Source organism: Melopsittacus undulatus, chromosome 3 (assembly GCF_012275295.1).
Source record: "Melopsittacus undulatus isolate bMelUnd1 chromosome 3, bMelUnd1.mat.Z, whole genome shotgun sequence".
Taxonomy (NCBI): domain Eukaryota; kingdom Metazoa; phylum Chordata; class Aves; order Psittaciformes; family Psittaculidae; genus Melopsittacus; species Melopsittacus undulatus.
Genome location: NC_047529.1, coordinates 28,540,799 through 28,557,905, shown reverse-complemented (window position 1 = coordinate 28,557,905; position 17,107 = coordinate 28,540,799). Strand labels below are relative to the sequence as shown.

The 17,107-nt window shown below is 49.7% G+C and overlaps 1 protein-coding gene across 1 annotated transcript; it reads right to left on the bottom strand.

Annotated features, from left to right (window-relative positions):
• Positions 1-2,590: 2,590 nt before the first annotated feature.
• LOC117435912 (uncharacterized) lies at positions 2,591-16,450 on the bottom strand. Its single transcript, XM_034060424.1, has 5 exons — positions 16,409-16,450; positions 15,132-15,204; positions 14,648-14,984; positions 7,367-7,419; positions 2,591-3,045 (listed from the first exon to the last, which is right to left on the bottom strand). The coding sequence occupies exons 1-5, from the start codon at positions 16,448-16,450 to the stop codon at positions 2,636-2,638; spliced, it is 915 nt and encodes a 304-aa protein (XP_033916315.1). The 3' UTR covers positions 2,591-2,635.
• Positions 16,451-17,107: the final 657 nt, after the last annotated feature.

Below are 17,107 nucleotides of genomic sequence, written 5' to 3'. Positions count from 1 at the left end.
GTTGTGGGTTCAAGTACTGCTTTGATATGATTATTTACCTGTAAATGATCTAGTATCTTACTTCCACTGAGCAAAGGATGGATCAGAACAGAATCACAGAATCCCAAGGGTTGGAAGGGACCTCGAAAGATCATCTAGTCCAACCCCCCTGCAACAGCAGGGTAACCTAGAGTACATCACACAGGAACTGCCACAGAGATGATGAAGGGAGTGGAACACCTCCCTTATGAGGAGAAGCTGAGGGAGCTGGTTCTCTTTAGCTTGGAGGAGACTGAGGGGTGACCTCATCAGTGTTTACAAATATGTAAAGGGTGGGTGTCAGGATGATGGAGCTAGGTTTTTTTCAGTGATATCCAGTGACAGGACAAGGGGCAATGGGTGTAAACTGGAGCATAGGAGGTTCCACGTTAACATCAGGAAGAACTTCTTTACTGTAAGAGTGACAGAGCAGTGGGGGTTGTGGAGTCTTCTACATTGGAGATATTCAAGGCCTGCCTGGACATAGGGTTACACTGACATCAGGTAGTTAAACAGTGTGATGGTGCCTTCCTAGGCATCATTTCACAGCACAGAGAAAGCCTGCAAGGTCATGGCATGGTCTGAGGTCCCTCCTTGCATCCCAAAACTTCCTTCTCCCAACTTTTCCCTGGTGCAGTGACTGTTCAAGCTGCATCACTCCCTTGTGGACCTTCCTATGCTCCTGCAGCTCTTCCTGTTCTCTTGGTGATACTGAAAAAGTTACCTGTGAAACCCACTGCACCTTTATTCCAGGTGCAGAAATGTACTCATCCCTTGGCTATTTGATAAGCTAATTTTGTGAAGAAGCTTAGTGGTTTGCTGTGTTCAATCCAGAAAGATTTCTTGCAACCTAATGATAATATGTTCAGTTTAGATAGATATTTTCTTTTTTTTTCACTCATCACTGCCAAAAGCTAATGTCCTATCATTCAAAACTGGATTTTATTCAGGAGGGTTGGAGAAACCTTGCTCCAGAGGGCCCACCCAACTTCCCCAAGCTATTCAAGGATATCTGCTCTCTACTCTGGCTACTTCAGAATCATGGAGTGGTTTGGATTGGAAGGGACCTTAAGGATTATCTGGTTCTAATCCTCCTGCCATGGGCAGGGACATCTTCCACTAGACCAGGTTGCTCCAAGCCCCATCTGGCCTGGCCTTGAACACTGACAGGGATGGGGCAGCCACAGCTTCCCTGGAAAACCTGTGCCAGTGTCTCACTACCCACACAGCAAAGAATTTCTTCCTTATGTCCAACCTAAAACTATCACCTTTCAGTTTAAAACCATCACCCTTTGTCCTACCTTGGCTGGCACACTGGGAGCTCTTGTCTCCAAGCCTCTGTAGTTTTGCAGGAGGCTGGCTCCCTGTCTGCTGCCCACCTCTACTGGCTGCCTGGCAGCTCCTGAGCTCTCAGGCAGAGCGCAGTGGCCAGACTCACTGAAGGCTGCTGCAGGAAAGGCACCAGGAGCATAAATACGTGTGCCAGTGGTGTGAGCTAGTGTCTGCCTCACATCGTCCCTCCTGCCAACCTCCAAGAGTGTGTTTTGCTCGGCCTCTGCAGGCACTGTAAGATGATTCACCACGTCAGATAGAGACTTTTTCAAAACAAGATTTGATGCCTTCATTGAGGACTACATGAGCAAAGAGGCATTTATTTCTGTTTCACAGATACCAGGAATTACAAAGAAATTAAAACACATCATCTTAAGGTGTGTCCTGCTGTTTCCTCTTGGATTTACATGGGCTATGTGAAGATTTCATCTGATGTCTTTTATACTTCAGCTAAAGACAGAAATAAAGTATTTTTCTACTTCTGATAATAAGCAGCTGATAATTCTGATAATAAGTCATAGTATGTTAAGATGCAGGTAAAGCAAGAGCAGAAGCCCTAAAATGCCATGTTTCCCTGTTTGGGAGCACTGAAAATATGTTTTTCTTTGTAGAGATGACTTTTGGTTTACTTTGCAGTCAGCTAATGATAAAATGTAGTGATTATAATTGTAGGCTACCTACCAAGGACAAGAAATATGCCAATGGCTGGGAGTGGTAATGCTGAGAACTGATCACAAACAGCTTCTCTGCTACAGTGTGTTAAGTCCCTCTCAAAATGGATGATCACTGGCTGCAGCAGGGCAGCACTGGTGATGTACCTCCTGCTTTGTCTGGAAGATCCACACCAAGGAGCCCAAGGTAGGACATTGGTGCTGAGATCTCACCCCAAAGGGATTGTATAGATCCTATGCTACCTGGTAGCTCCCAGGAGCCTTGTTTGCCCATATGGTGGGATATGAACTCTGGGATTACACTGCCTATATACTCAATGGTGGGCTCACTCCCCTTTTCATCTTGCATCCCATACCAGGGACCACATTCAAAGAAGCAGTGTCAAATTCAGACCTGGACTTGAGGCTTGCACAGTGCAAGGGGTAAATTTGGCCCTTTGTAGGAACATGAATTTCATGCAACACCCCCTTAAGTGAAACCTGAATCATATTGCTGCATTTATTATGCAGGAATTCTATTGCTACATTTCATTTCTGCTAAGACAAAACAAGATTTTCCCTCAAAGCACTATGTTTCAACACTTCTAGTATGACACTTTAATTCTAGTATATCTTCATTTGCAAATACAGTTTAGAAACAAGCATCTAGATATTGAATCATGGATGAATTGTCTCCTCTTCCAGGAGCACTGCTCAGCAGCTGGTGAGGAACTTGATGCTCTCAGGCAGAGCTGGTCAGGAGGACTTTCTCCCCCGTGCTTCCCAAGCAGCAACACTGCCTTCTCACGCTCCGTCTCTCCTCGCCACCCTCCTCTCCCAGGCCATCCCACCGTGCGAGAGGCTGTTTTGTCAGTAGCAGTTTTGCTCCAGCTGGGCTTCCAGGAACAAGCTTGAAGTTCTCGTGGCAAGGGGCTGGGTTCAGCGGCAGTACTCCCGCTCGATGCTTGCCATGAGCTCCTCCTCCGAGTAATCATAGGATATTGTGGACTGTTCTGCCTGCTTCTTGCTGTTCCCTTGTGAGCACCTGCCAGGGAAGGGAATGAGTTATTGGTGCTATGAGAGAGGAGTAAGCTCTGAAGATACACGATGACCCTTACTTCACTTTTTATTTGTGAATGGAAAGATCGGGTGGCACGTGGCTTGCTGAGACACGGATACTCTGTCACGTCTAGTTCCCATACCCCTGCCAGGCACACTGCTCACTGACATTTGCTATCACTTGGCATATATTTCAGTCTGAGTTCATTACAGTACAGTGCTTACAAGGCTCCAGATCAAACTCCCAGAACCTTTTGGTGGGTTAGATCAGAGGCCCAGCTAAAAGACTGTATAACCTTTGTGATAGTTACTAATTTAAGGTTTTGTGCAGAAAGGGTTGGGGTTCTCTTTGTATCTGTAAGGGATTTGAGTTCCAATCAAAATATGAATGCAGCCACCTCAAAGTGCTCGTATGGCTTTTATTTTCACATTAGCACAACTCTCCCATGGTTGGAAAATGACGTACAATTCAAAGGGAATGAGTATGGGTTTTATTGGTGTCATCAGAGGTGGGCTATGTTGGGTACCAGGGAAATCTGTCCCCACCTGCATGAGGGAGAACAGTGAAAAGTCCTCTGCAAACTCTGACCACTGTAGCTCATGCTACCAAGTCTGCTTGATCTTGCCCTCCAGGATTCAAGAGGGGAGACAGAGCTGACAGGTGAGTGCTCCTCCTTGACCTTGTACAGAGCTGGGACGTGAGCAATCCATGCTGTCGGGCCAGGCATCTCTGGAACCTGGGGAACATGTCTCCATGAAATGGGGGTCATGCTGAGGTGCAGAGCTAAATGGAGACTTGAATTGGTAAACCCAAACAGTAAAATGCTCTGCCATACCACATCAACCAAGACTGGTGGGCTTACTTTGTGACCATCCACTGGTGGAGAACAAATAAACAAGAAAGGAGTGGTTTTGTATGGAAGCTGTTTTTCTGTATCTCTGCTGCCCCAAGCAGGCAAGTGAATGTAGAATCAGAACTGAAGAAAATAAGCTTTTCAAAGGAAACTGTCATTTACAGGAGAAGCTCTCATAAACTGCTCTCCTTGGGTGAGGAGCATCCACAGTGTTCCTCGAAGAGATAGCAGCCTGTCTCCTGCAGCTATCGCTGTGGAGCAAGTGGCAGCAATGCAGCCCTTCCTCTGCTCTTATCTGTCGGGGTCAGAAAGGCCCAGCCCTGCTGCTCTGACCTAGCTGTGTTAATGCTATACCCCGGCGTGACAGAAATAGTTGGATGTTTTCCTGGAGCCACCTGATGACCAGCTGGCATGGGAGCTGGGTCATGTGGGTGTCCTACTCCTCTGCACTGTGCCCTTGATGGCAAGTTCAACTGGCAGTGAGTAGGGTTTAGCAAGTGGGCTCTTCTGCTTATTGCTTTTATCCATTTTCCTTCTCATGGCTGCAGGCAGTCTGGTTTCCACTGCAGTAAAAAAGAGCTGGGAAGAAAGCCACAGGTCCAAGAGCCTGAACCAAACACCAGCAGCTACAAAGCCAGAATTAGGGAAAGGAAATGCGGAACTCTGACTTCAACATGTGATTTATTGATTTAAACTCCACACTCTGACAGTCCCTGAACTACTTTTATATTACGCGATGAATTAGAGACAGAGCTCTTGGCAGCTTGCTTGCAGGCCCACAGAAGGGTCATTGTTTCTCTTAGCAGCTACATATTTTCCCACTGTTAATTATTCTTGATGCTTTGGCTTGCATGGTGACCTCCAAGCATGGGAGAAGATCTCCAGGTAAAACTGGAACTCATTGAAACACAGATGTGCTTTTAAAAAGGCAAAAGCAAAGCCTACCTACCACGCACATCCCAGAACTGAAAGTAACAGAGAAGGCTGTGAGCAAAGCAAAATGAAGTTGTTGCTCATCTTCTGTCTATTTTTATGGCAAAGTTCTGTGTCATTTAATACGGAAAAACTGATAACAATTAAAGAATGGGAGGTTCAGTCTGGATAAAAGGAGAAACTTCCGTACCCTGAGGACAGCCAGCAGAGGAACAGGCTGTGGTTGCACAGGCTGCATCCTTGGAGTCTTTCAAGACCTGATGGACGAAGCCTGGAGCGCTCTGCTTTGACCTCACAGCTGATCCAGCCTGGAGCAGGAGACTGGACTGAAGACCTCGTGATGCCCTCATGACCTGAACCCTGATCTCAAAGGTACATTGGTTCAGCTGGTTCTGGGATTAAGTGAGAGGCTGTGGCAGGGAAATTCTGAGCACAGGATGTGGTCAGGACAGGAGCGGATGCACCACAACCCTGCTCTTGCCTTCCTTGGGCTGCTTTGGCAGGAGGGGAGGCCCCTTGCTGCTCCCATCAACACACAGCCAGGGCTGCAGGTCAGGGCTGAGGATGGGAAGGTCCAGGGTTAATCATTAAAATGCCTTGTGCAATACCTTGCAGCTGGAAAATGGGTCAAAACAACGCCCCAGTAACACTGCCAGTGACATGAGCCTTGGCATCAATTATAGGGTCATTACAGCGTTCCCGGGCTCTGCCATCCCACCCGTGGACTACCAGATGATAAAGAATTCCCAAAATAACTGTGGGGGGAAGGAGAGGTAACACGGCACAATCAGGAATACACCAGTGTGCTCCCATGCACATTGAAGGTATTTGCTAGCCTGGTTTAGGTGCTTACGTGGTGTCAGGCTGGCATATTTACAGCACAGGAGGTGCACACCTACAGCATCTACCTCGCGTGACTGCTCCCTTGGCAGACAGCATTAGGTCTCCATGTCTAGTTTTAATTCTTCTTGACTGACATTTATTTCTTCTTTAATTGGCTTCACAGGAATGTCTTCAGTCAGCAGCTCCACCAAGACCAGGTTGATTTTTGCTGCTTGTAATGTGACTGCTTACCTAGAAAAATTCCAGCCGCAGAAATGAGAAGGGTGAGACTCCTACACCCATTAACTGCTGTTTCTGGGCTTGACTTGATCTGATTTCTTCAAAATATGGTTTTGGACCAACAGCAGTTCTTGCCAGCAGAAACTGTAGCCCTGCTTATCATGGGCAGTATGGGCACTTCACAAGTGAGCTATGCTATGGGGCTTCGCAGTGGGTATAGAGTGAATGTTATCTAAATGAAAATCAGCTCCTGCTCTGTCATCCCAGGTTAGAAACCTGCTTCTGCTGTCTCAAGTCCTCCCTTTTGTGTGTCAGAGAGGGAGGGAGAAGGAAAGCCTTGTCAGAGTGAGGAGCTAGCAGGAGCCTGGGACTGGGAATCATGATGGGGACTGTGGCAGGGCTGGTTGTGCACCCCCAGAGGGGGCTGCTCAGTTGCCATCACAATCCAAAGCCCATTGAAGATGCTGGAGAGCCCAAGAGAGTCCCCACGAGAATGCCCGTACAAGCCCCGCTGTTGGGAAAGCTGAGGGGAGAGGTGTTTTCCAAGTGCTCCTGAATCCAGCAGCCTTGCCAGTGAGCTCCCTGCCAGCTGGGAGGGAGAGGACAGGGGAGCACGGTGCTGGGCTCTTGTGTCACATCCACTGACACTGCTCAGCATTAGTAGGTCACACAGCCCGCAGCCAGGATCTGCAGATCAGTCTGCTCTCTAGTGCTGAGGGAGCAGAGGGCTGGGAGAGCAGTCTGGAGCAGTCAGAGCTTAACCTTGCGAGAGTCACTCTTCACCATGAGGAGATGCTATTTTAAGATGGTTTTCAAGCCTTTTTGTTTCATTTAGGTTTCTTCAACATGTGTGGCAAACTGCTCCCATTGCTCTTGGTGCAGGCAGACTCAAGCACAGCTTTTGCTTGTGAAAGAGTTCAGGTTTCTTTTGTCACCTAGTGCAGTAGGTTCCCATCATTCCCCTGTCCCTGAGGGACACCCATGTCTCTAGCTGATGTGTTGGAGTGTGTCATGAGTTTCCTTTATGATTCCTGGGTAGCAAAGAGATGTTATTCTCCTTTTCTACATGCTGCAGAGCCCACACATGACCTGTGGGTGAACCAGGGCCTGAGCTACTCCTTAAAGCAATTCTCCCTAGCTTCCCTCCCTAGTTTTAACAAGTTACATCAAGGTGCCTCTCTGGCATGCAGACATCCTAAATTCTGCACTGCTCATGACACAAAATGAATCTCTATACTGCACTTGAGCTGGACCCTGGATCTTTTCAGGCAGCACAGCTCCTGGATTTTCTTTTTAATTAGCAAATAGGTAGAGGACAGGATATTTAGGGCTATAACCCACTCCCACCTCCCTCTTGCACAGTAGAAGGCATGCAGGAACAGCTTTCCCCTTTACTATGCTCCCTTTGTTGCAGCTGCTTTCCTCCCTGAAGTTATAATGAAAGCATGGGGTACTCACTGATGGTCAGCATTGTTGTTCTCTGCACTCGTAGGGCTTCTGGTTGACAAGGCCTGTGAAAGAAGAAAAGTCATGTATTTCAGTTACAGCACTGTGAAGTTGAGGGAGGTGATCCTGCCCCTTTACTCTGCTCTGGTGATACCCCACCTGCAGTGCTGCATCCAGTTCTGGGGCCCTCAGTACAGAAAAGACCTGGACCTATAGGAAAGGGTCCAGAGGAAGCCACAAAAACGATCAGAGGCATGAAGCACCTCTCTTTGAGGAAAGGCTGAGAGGGTTGGGGTTGTTGACAGGGGGGTTGGACTGAACGATCTTCAAAGGTCCCTTCCAACCCAAACTATTGTTTACTTCTATGAAACCTATCTCTGTCTATACTGGGCTATATCTTCCCTGGTTTAAAGCCCCAACAGCCTCTGTGGAGAAAATACAGGTGGAAGAGAGTCCCCTTTACTAACTACCATTCTGCTAGTTCTGATTCACCACTTGGGTTCACTCTGATTCAGCACTTGGGTGGCTGCAGGCTATAGAACCAAATCACTGAACACTAACTCATTAAACCTCCCAGTTTTCACTGCCTGCCCCTCCCCCACTCCCCCGGCTGACAGGGAGCACTATGGAAATACCTGCTAAAGAAGGAAGCTAAAGCGATACGAACCCAATTCTTCTCATCTGACAAAGCCATTTCTCTGGAATGATCCATCTGGAGTGCAACATCCACCTTTCCTATGCTGGAAGCCCACAGGTTTCCAGTAGGACAGCAGGGGGGCAAACAAAGCCAAACCTAACAGCATGTAAAATGGGAAGATGACGGGACATTGTGTCTGCCTGAGCTCCCAGCTGGACCAGTAATAAAATGAGCCCCTGCAGCCAGATGCTACCGAGAAGAATATCACTTTCATTGTTTCCAACTTCCTCTCTGTACTATGGGAGACTTGTAACGTCTTTTGGTACCTGTCAAAAGGCGTTCAACTTCCTTTCAGAAGGGGCCCTGCTCTTTGGCAATGCTTTGTTTTCTCTGGAAGAGCCTGAAGTGCTCAAGAAACAACTCCTGGGTCCAAGAAGAGATGAGGCTATGTGACAAAGCTGATGGCGACGGAACAGAGTTCCTGCCTGGTTATTTAGCATCATTTACTGGCTATCTCCCACAGGCGACAAGAGCAAGCAGTGGTGCCAGGAGGACACCACACTGTGTTCCAAGGGCTGACTTCTCCTGGGTGAGTGCTCCATAATGCAGTCCCTCATCATCACCGTCACCCACTGGGCTCCTGCTGCTACCCCGGTTTCTGTCCACCAGGTGAAGAATATTATTAATCCTCAGCACCAAGGGGAATACAGTTCTCCAGGAGTGCTTTGATGATGCTCTTTCCACAGCGAGAACCCAGCTTCCAACACTTCTGGCAAAGGATGTGTTTGGATCATTTTAGGGAGGGGTTTGAACTGTACAGTAGGTTGCCTTTGCTTTCTTCCCTTGTGGCTGACTCCTCCATATTATGAGCTGTACGTGTGGTGTGGGTGGAAGACAGAATTAATTAGTCATCAGGACAGAGCAGCTCTGGTTAGCAAAATCTGCTCTCTGTGCAAAATCAGCTCCCACCTTCTCCAAGGGATCTGTCAGCAGCAACACTGATTTCCCAAGAGAACCTGGCATGGGCAGAGGTGGATCTCTACTGACACAGAACCCAGTGCATGACATAAAACTGGTGACAAGTGAAGCCAAAAGGCACCTCCAGCCTCTGCCCCTCCTTCACTGTCAGAGCCTCCACGCTTTGGGAGCTGCTCCCAGCTCACCCAGCACATGACGCGTGGCTCCGTGGTGCTGCATGGTGCCGGGCAGCAGGCAGGATGGAGCTGTCACGGCATGGAGGCACAATAAAGCTGACCCCACCCAGCCCGCCCGGGACTGCTGTGATGTGCGTGGTGCAAGGTCAGCATGTAATTAGTACCAGCCCTTCATGTGTGTTAATATGGTGCACACGTCACAACACTTTAATATTATGGGTTCCTATCCTACAGCTAAATAAGTAATTGCAGGCCTGCTTGGCCTGTGCTCTGCTAAAAGACAAATGAAGTCAGCTTCTCCTTTCTGCAGCTTGCAGTCATCTTTTTATTAGTCATTCAGACCACAGTGTGTCTCCTTGTTTTCCACCCTGTTCCCAGTGTAGGCATCTCGTGCTGGGGTCTGTTGTGCTACAATGCCCCACACTACCACCTCCTTCAAGTTGGAAGGCTTGGATATTAAGCTCACCCAGCACATACTTGGGTTTAATTTGATGTAATGAGATGTGAGGGGGAAAGGTTTGTCAGCCATTGCACAGAGAGTTCAGCCATTCTTTATGTTAGGGCAGTGGCTCCTGGGAGCAAGGCAGAGCAGAGAGCTGGAACCAGGGGCTATTACTCTCTATTGCATGCATGAACCAGCACTCCCAGGGTGCAGCTTTGTGTTCCCTGCAACCCAGGGCAAGTTGTGGCTGGTGTTCCTTATAGTCCAGCCCTTCCCCATCACCTCCTTCCCCTCTCCTTCTGTCAGCTCTAGCATCTGCAGGTGAGCTGGGTGAGAACACCTGCCCTGGGACCCACAGGGCAATGTGGAGCAAATGCACTATCACAGGCCCTAAGCTGCCCCCCAGCTGCATTGAAACCAGTCAGCCATAATCTCAACTGTTAAAATCACACAGTCTCCAAAACTAGGTGGCCAAATTCAAACTGCCTTTTGGGAATGGTCTCTGAGCCATGCCCAAGTATTATTTGGGAGCCTGCATGCTGATCTTGGCCAAAACCACACCAGGTTAGTGGGGCAGACCAGTGTGATCCAGTGCCAGGCAGCTGCTATGGTACAGTTTACCAGTACAGATACAGACCTGAGACATAGACATAGACCCTGAGTGGTTCCATCATGTACAGGAGAGCCTAGAGAGTGACAGAGCCACCCAAAACATCCCCGTGGGAGCAGTATATTTCCCAGAAGTGCTGGTCCCCTGGGCTGTGATTTCATAGCACAGATGTAAGCCAGTGCGTCCTTCCCTGCCTCCACTCTCCCTTCACGAACACCCCATGAACTGCAGCAGGGGACCGGTCTGAGCTGAAACGAAGGCCATGTCAGCCGGAATGTGTGGCAGAAGCAGTCTGCACAGAGCTGCAGAAGGCTGAGCTGGTACAGCAGAAGGGCAGCACCCTCCAGCGACGCCAGCAAACAATGTGGCTGCCTAAGACACTCATCGCTGCCCAAAACAGCCTCTCACGGACCCGCAGCCGCGAGTACCAATGGCAAAACAATCCAGCTTATCTAACGCGTCAGTAGGTACCAAACGGGATGTATAGCTCCAGCTCCAGCCGCATCCCAGCCTTGCTCTGGTCTGCAGCAACATCCTCTGGCCAGTGAAGGAATTAAGAGCATGCGATGGACGGGAAGTGGGCAGGGACGTGGGGAGTTCCCACGCTTCTCTCCTGCCAACTAAAACACCAGCTCCCAGCTATGCTGCGCATGCCCTGTGCCTAGTTTCTGGATCAGGAATGGCTTCAGGGCAAGAGACCCGTGCTCTGCCAAGTGATGGGGGAAAAGTACCTAATCAGCAGGTTTCTGGATCCAGCTGCAGCACAGCTGTGCTGGGAGGGTGACGGTGGCTGAGGGGACAGCACAGCTTACTGTTTGCTGGGCGCTGAAGTTCCAGGTGCTTTTAAAAAGGCAAGGATCATAATATGAGAGAGAGGGAGAGCTTCTGCTCAGCAACCATAACTGCAGAAACAGAAATAATCTGATTTTTGGGTTTTGATGTAGCTGCTTCACTAGTCTGGAATTCAAGGAGTCCTGGATGTTCAGCTGGGAAAGACCTGAAGCACCCTGGCCAGTGGAGGTTGTATTCCCTACACAACTGCAGAGCTACCTGACTCGAGGGCATTTTTGACCATCAACACAACCGGGAAGAAAATGTTGTAATAACTTGCTAACAGAACTGAATCAGAAATATCAAATTTCTGCTTGAGGGAAGTACACTTTAACAGGAGTAGAAAAATAAACTTATGTGAGTGTCTGTAAGAAACTAATGGGCACAACATGAAATGTCCCCACAGGACCCTGCTATGTGTTCACAGCCAGGAGATGATGCTGCACTGCATCAATCTGCAGAAAGAATATTCATCTGGCTGAAAATACCACACAAAGCTTTAAAGTCCTGGGTGTTTTGAAAGGATACGATAGTCCATCTAGAAATCAGTTAATACACCCACTACCTGCGTTATTCTTGCGCTGCAGGTGGGATGATAGGCTTACTGCAATCACATCCCATCTCCAGTCAGGAGGATTGGTGGTGCCATGGAAAAAGCTTTTAAAGCAAGGCCCTAACATGTCTGCGTGACTTCCATTTCAGGAAACCAGTGGGGAAATACCTGAGGCTGCAGCCTTTGCCCTGCTTCCCACCAGGAGCTGCCATCCCACTCTGTGCTGTGGCAGCACCTGCAAAACCACAAATACTTTTTCTGTCTTGAACAAAGAAACAAGGAAGAAGCACATACAGCTGTCTGGAATTGAGAGCAATCCTGAAAACAGACGTTTGAAGCTGACAAGGAGGTACTGGGGTCTGCTCTGAGCTGGGTTCAGGTTCCCTATCAGGATTTGGTTCCCAGCCCACTGCTTCAACTTACTTTCACCCTTCTCACTTCCAGGCACTATTTAAATGCAAAAGAGGTAGCTCAAGCCTTTAGATGCAGCCACATCCCTCTTCCGCAGCCCCTGCCACCTGGCCTGACTCCCATCGGTTCTGCCAGCTTGCTGCTGGATGACACGGTGCATCAGGGTTTCAGGTGTGAAGCATAGCGCTGATGCACATCACATGCAGGAGAAACCCAACCATGACAGCAGAGAGCTGTCCTACCTGCAGGCAACCACTCTCTTCTGGTCAGTGACAAACCTCTCCTCTCCTTCAGCTGGCCACAGTCTGCTCCCCCATGGGCTATTTCTCACTGGACTCCTCTACTGCAGTATCTCCTTGTTGCCTTTCCTCCTCCTCCCTCGTCTTTCCCCCATTAGCTTTGTTAAATCAAATCATCCCTTCTCTGAAATTCCTGTCCTCATGCTCCAGTCTGCACAGCTGAGCAGGGCAAAGCAACCCAGCTCTCACCAGAAGACACAAGTTACAAATGACTGCTCGAGAAGCTGGCAAGACTGAGAGAAACTGCCCTCAGAACTTCTAGCAAGGAGCTAGTGATGCAATGAAGCTGGTATCCCTTTCCAGAAACCGCCTCCGCCAGCCTCACGAGAAGGGTGGGACTGCAGTTTGCACAATGACCTGAAAGACTAAACTGCATCCAGTAAACAACCAAAACTTGGTGCTGCAAACAGTTCCCTCTCCTCCTCTCAGGCTAGTGACTTTTTAGGCCTCGAGGAGTCAGAATGGTAAGCCCATGTCCGCTGTCTGTAACCAAGGCCATGCCATGCTCAGGTAAAGAAAGTGCTATCAAGGACAGCTTTAAGTTTTCCCTGAAAATATCTCGGATTTTTTGTATGTCTTTTATATCCTAAAAAACACTGGCTTTGAAAAACACTGGTAATTCTTTGCTGTCTTTCAGGCAACCTGCCTTGGTGAAACCAGGGATGTGAACTTCCTTCCCAGAGGTAGCAGCAGCAGTTGGATGAGGAGACACAAGATGCTTGGTGTCACTGAGGTGTCACAGGCAGCATCACTGTGTGATGCACCCAGCTGGCCACACCAAGTGACTGAGGCCCCACATGTAGGCTTCAGGCTGGATTTTGAAGGCCCTCACAGTCATCTCTGTGCTGCAGTGCTTGACAGTGTTCCCATCCCAGGTTTGCAATCTGATGTGACCACAGCACAGGGTGGCTGAGGTGATGCTCTAGGTTCCTCACCATCATTTCTGCTGGAGCAGGAGGTCTGCAGCAGGGGCATAATGACACCCTCCACCCCACCCCAGGTGCCACATCTTTAATTCTTCACCCTTTCTGGTTTGCTCCTTGTCATTAGCTCTCTAGAATTCATTGCCATGGAATACTGCCTCTCTGACTGAGATGGGGGACACCTCTATTGCCTTTTTGATGTGTAATTACCCAGAATATACATCACTTCAGATAGAGCTAAAATACCGCTTTATGCACAGAAAAAAAATCACCATTGATGTAACAGTTATTTTTAAAGACCCAGCCATGATAATCACATGTTGCAACAGGGGGAAATGGACAACACCAACTTCTATTCCCATAAGCAAAGGTAAAGGGGAGAAGTCAGGAGGACTGCTCATAAATGAAAGGCCTGCAGACAGAAGGTGGTGCTGGACTGAACTCCTATTCACACCGCAGGAGGGTTTGGAGTTAAAACAGCAAGGAAAACCACGACAATACGAGACGTCTGGTTTTGTTTTCCATTTCCAAATCTTATTTTCTTCGAGGCTTTTTTTTAAAACTCTCACAAAAACCCCACAAAAAACAACCCTCCAAAAGGTTCTCATACTGAACCCTGCCAAGTTTCCTAATGGCAAAATTACTTTGTGTTAAAGTTACCCCATGGACACGCAGTTCGGCAACGGAAATTATACACTTCTACAGAGCAAAGCCAAGGCAGGCAAGGCAGAAAGTTCCTGGGTCCTAAATATTCATTCTATTTTTAAATCTATTGCTTTAGTCTGACGACTGTTGTGCATTTGTGGAGAGCAGCGTTTATCTAACAAACAACACACAACCTCCACAGCTAAGGAAAGATGACAGAAGCTGGTGATTTTTGGCCTTGTCACCAGATGATATAGATGCTGCTGTTATTTTTGGATAGGAAAAGAAAAAAGATAAATCTCGACCCCCTCTGAGGCAAATCCATTATTTGTTAAACCGAAAGGGACTGAAATGCTTTCTTAGGAAGAGCCAGACTGCAGTTGTAGCGGATTGGAAAACATTAAACGGCAGCTTTATGTTCATGTTTTTAAACTCCTGTTTACAAGCCCAACCCAGGGAGAAGCAGGAGCCGGCCTTCAGAAAGCCGAGCTCTTTCCACAAGGGAGGAAAAGAAACTTTCAGTAGCACAGGGCAACTGGAAACCGAACGGAATCGCCGTTTTCGGGACCGTGTTTCCCTTGCACCATGGGAATGAAGCAAGGGAGAGAGAGAATGCGAAGGGAGCAGCCGGTGTGACCGGGAATAGTTCGCTACCGAAGGTATAAAGAGCTCAGTGCCACTTCAGCCTGGAGGAAGCCGTGGCTGCAGTAGTTACCCCGGCTGCGCCAGGGCTCCCCTGTCCAGCGGCAACCCCCGGGGGATGGGGTGTCCCGGGTGCGGGCACTTACCGCCTGCGGCAGCAGGGCCCCCCCTCCGCCTCCCGCCGCCGCGTCCCCGCAGCGGCCGCCGTCCCGGAGCGGGGGGGTGCCGGCGGCGGCCGGGGCTCGGCGGCCGGGGGTGGGCAGCGCCGCCGCCTCCTCGCCCTCGGCCAGCGCCGTCTGCAGCAGCTCCCGGCGCTCCGGAGCCTTGCCCACGGGCACGGCCGCGCCCCGCCGCCGGCTGCTGCCGCTGCCCATGGCCGGTGCCGCAGCCCGAGGGCTGTGCCGGCGGGAAGCGCTCCCGGGCCCCGCCGCCTCTCCCGGCCGGGGCGGGCGCGGCTCTTGGCCGCTCCTCGGTTCCCGAAACCTTTGGGGGAGGGGGCAGGATCCCACCCAGAAGTGGCCCAGCGGCGGGAAGGGGCCGGGATGCAGGGAGCGGTGCCCGCTGTCTCTCACCAGGCTCTCTGAGCTCGGGGCGCCCGCGGGCTGCCTCCCTCCTCTTACCCTGCCAAACCCTTCGAAACCAGCCCGTTATCTCCGGCCTCCCGAGCCTCCCGTTCCTTACATACACCTCTCGGCGGTGTCAGCTTCAGGGACCATGCAGCAGGAACAGCAATCCTGAGCCAAGCTCCAGGACACCTCTCCCAGACAGGTCTTACAAACCTTTGGAGAATAATGAACGCAGCCCAGAGGAACTTAAACTTAGGAGATTTAGGTTTGATATAAGGAAGGAATTCTTCACTGTGAGGGTGGAACAGGTTGCCCAGAGAAGCTGTGGATGCCCTATCACTGTCAGTGCTCAAGGCCAGGTTGGATGGGGCTTTGACTAACTTACTCTAGTGGAAGGTGTCGCTGCCCATGGCAGGGAGTTGAAACTAGATGATTTTTAAGGTCCCTGTCAACTCAAACCATTCAGTGATTCTATGATGCTATTTGGGGCAGGTTTGGGGCATGAAGTGGCAGTTCTGGCAGTGCTCTTGGGCTGCGGAGGGTTTCTGCCCTTGGACTGGTCAGTTAAAGGACTGAAGCTTCAGGAAAGCCTCATGCAAAGGATGAGACATGTGGGCACCTCCTCAGCTTGACCCATGGATGGAGTCACTCTCTGCTTCCCTGACGAGCCTGTGGAGCAGATTCCCTAACCATCATCCACTGCTTTTTTGTCTTTGTTTCTGACAATAAAATATTTGTGTTGGACACTCTGGAAGCTGTCACTCTGAAACAAAGTCCCTGTTAGAGGCCAGGCTGTTGTTTTTCCCCTGGGGAGTAGAGCAGGAGGGGTAAGGTGGCTTATTTGGGTTCCAGCCCCGATCTGCAGCCCAGGGTTGAATGGGAAGGAGAGCACATCTCATGTACATGGGTGAAATAGACTGTGCCAGCTGGAGGAGAGGGGAGTTGAGGAGAGGACTTTTGACCTTGACCATTCTAACCACTGAGGGAGTTCAGTCCCAGCCTCGAACTCAAGCTGCTTCCTTGAATCAACCCAACCTACATTATTTCATCCTGGGAAAACATATTCCTGTAGTCATATTGCTTTTTGGACACGACATCAGCATCTCTGAAAGAAGAGGAGGCAGTGGGGCCTTTGGCCTGGGTGGGAGCAGCGTGTTGTCAGCCCTCATGGGCTGTTCTCAATGCTCTTCAGGACATGGCTCTGCCACCTTTTCCTGTCCTGTTTTCTGAGCTTTCCCCAGCATGACTGGTGCTTGTGCTCCTGGGGGGCTGTTCACCATGTGTGGCACATCCTTCCACAAGGAGAAAGGCTCTGCATGCATCAGGGACAAACAGCATTACCAATAAGAAGTGAGCAAATTCTTCCTTCTCCTCCTCCTCCATCCCCACAGGCTGTCTCTGAAGGACTGGAGCCTCCTGGAAAGTTTCCTGGCTGCCCCCATGGAAACAGTTCATTCCAGGGCAGTCCCTCAGATTGGCTTGGAAGCGATGCTGGCTCCATAAACCAGCTGTCAAAGCGAGCCAAACGCCTTGTGTTTTGGAGCGGCTCGCTGCTGGAGCCAGGGAAGTGTTTGAGCAGTGGTGACCCCAGATGCTGCTGCTGTGGTTTGGCAGTGACACCGAAGGGCTCTGAGGCCATTCAGTGATATTTTCCTGCTGTGAAGACTTTAGGACTGCTGAAAATTAGCAGATTTTCCAAAAACTAAAGGCCTGATAAATACAGAACTTCTCAGGAAAAAATCAATGATGGCTGGCTATCAAATTCCTCTTTATGATGGACTGGTGGCTTTTAACACTGTTTCCCAGCAGGACCAGTGGATAATATCTTGGCTGATCTTCAAGGGTTAGAAGTGTGTAGTGCAAGTGCCAAGTATGGCATGTGGATCAATTTTGGATGGCGCCCAGCCAGGCTGGTGAGGAGCCAGGAGCTTTCACATCCAAAGCACAGTGTTGAGAGCCAGTGGCGCCGGCTCCCAGCTTCTCCTGAGTCCTGTGGGAGCCCAGGAGCTATCTGGGAGGATGATGATGCAGCTACATGGT

What these genes read in the sequence shown, in the direction of transcription:
- LOC117435912 (XM_034060424.1), bottom strand. Translation starts at nt 16,450, where the DNA reads ATGGAGGAGGAGGAGAAGGAAGAATTTGCTCACTTCTTATTG. An exon ending in TAACGGGCTGGTTTCGAAGG is followed by an intron (nt 14,985 to 15,131) that starts GTTTGGCAGGGT and finishes CCTCCCCCAAAG; the next exon opens with GTTTCGGGAACCGAGGAGCG. An exon ending in AACAACAATGCTGACCATCA is followed by an intron (nt 3,046 to 7,366) that starts GTGAGTACCCCA and finishes CTTCCCTGGCAG; the next exon opens with GTGCTCACAAGGGAACAGCA.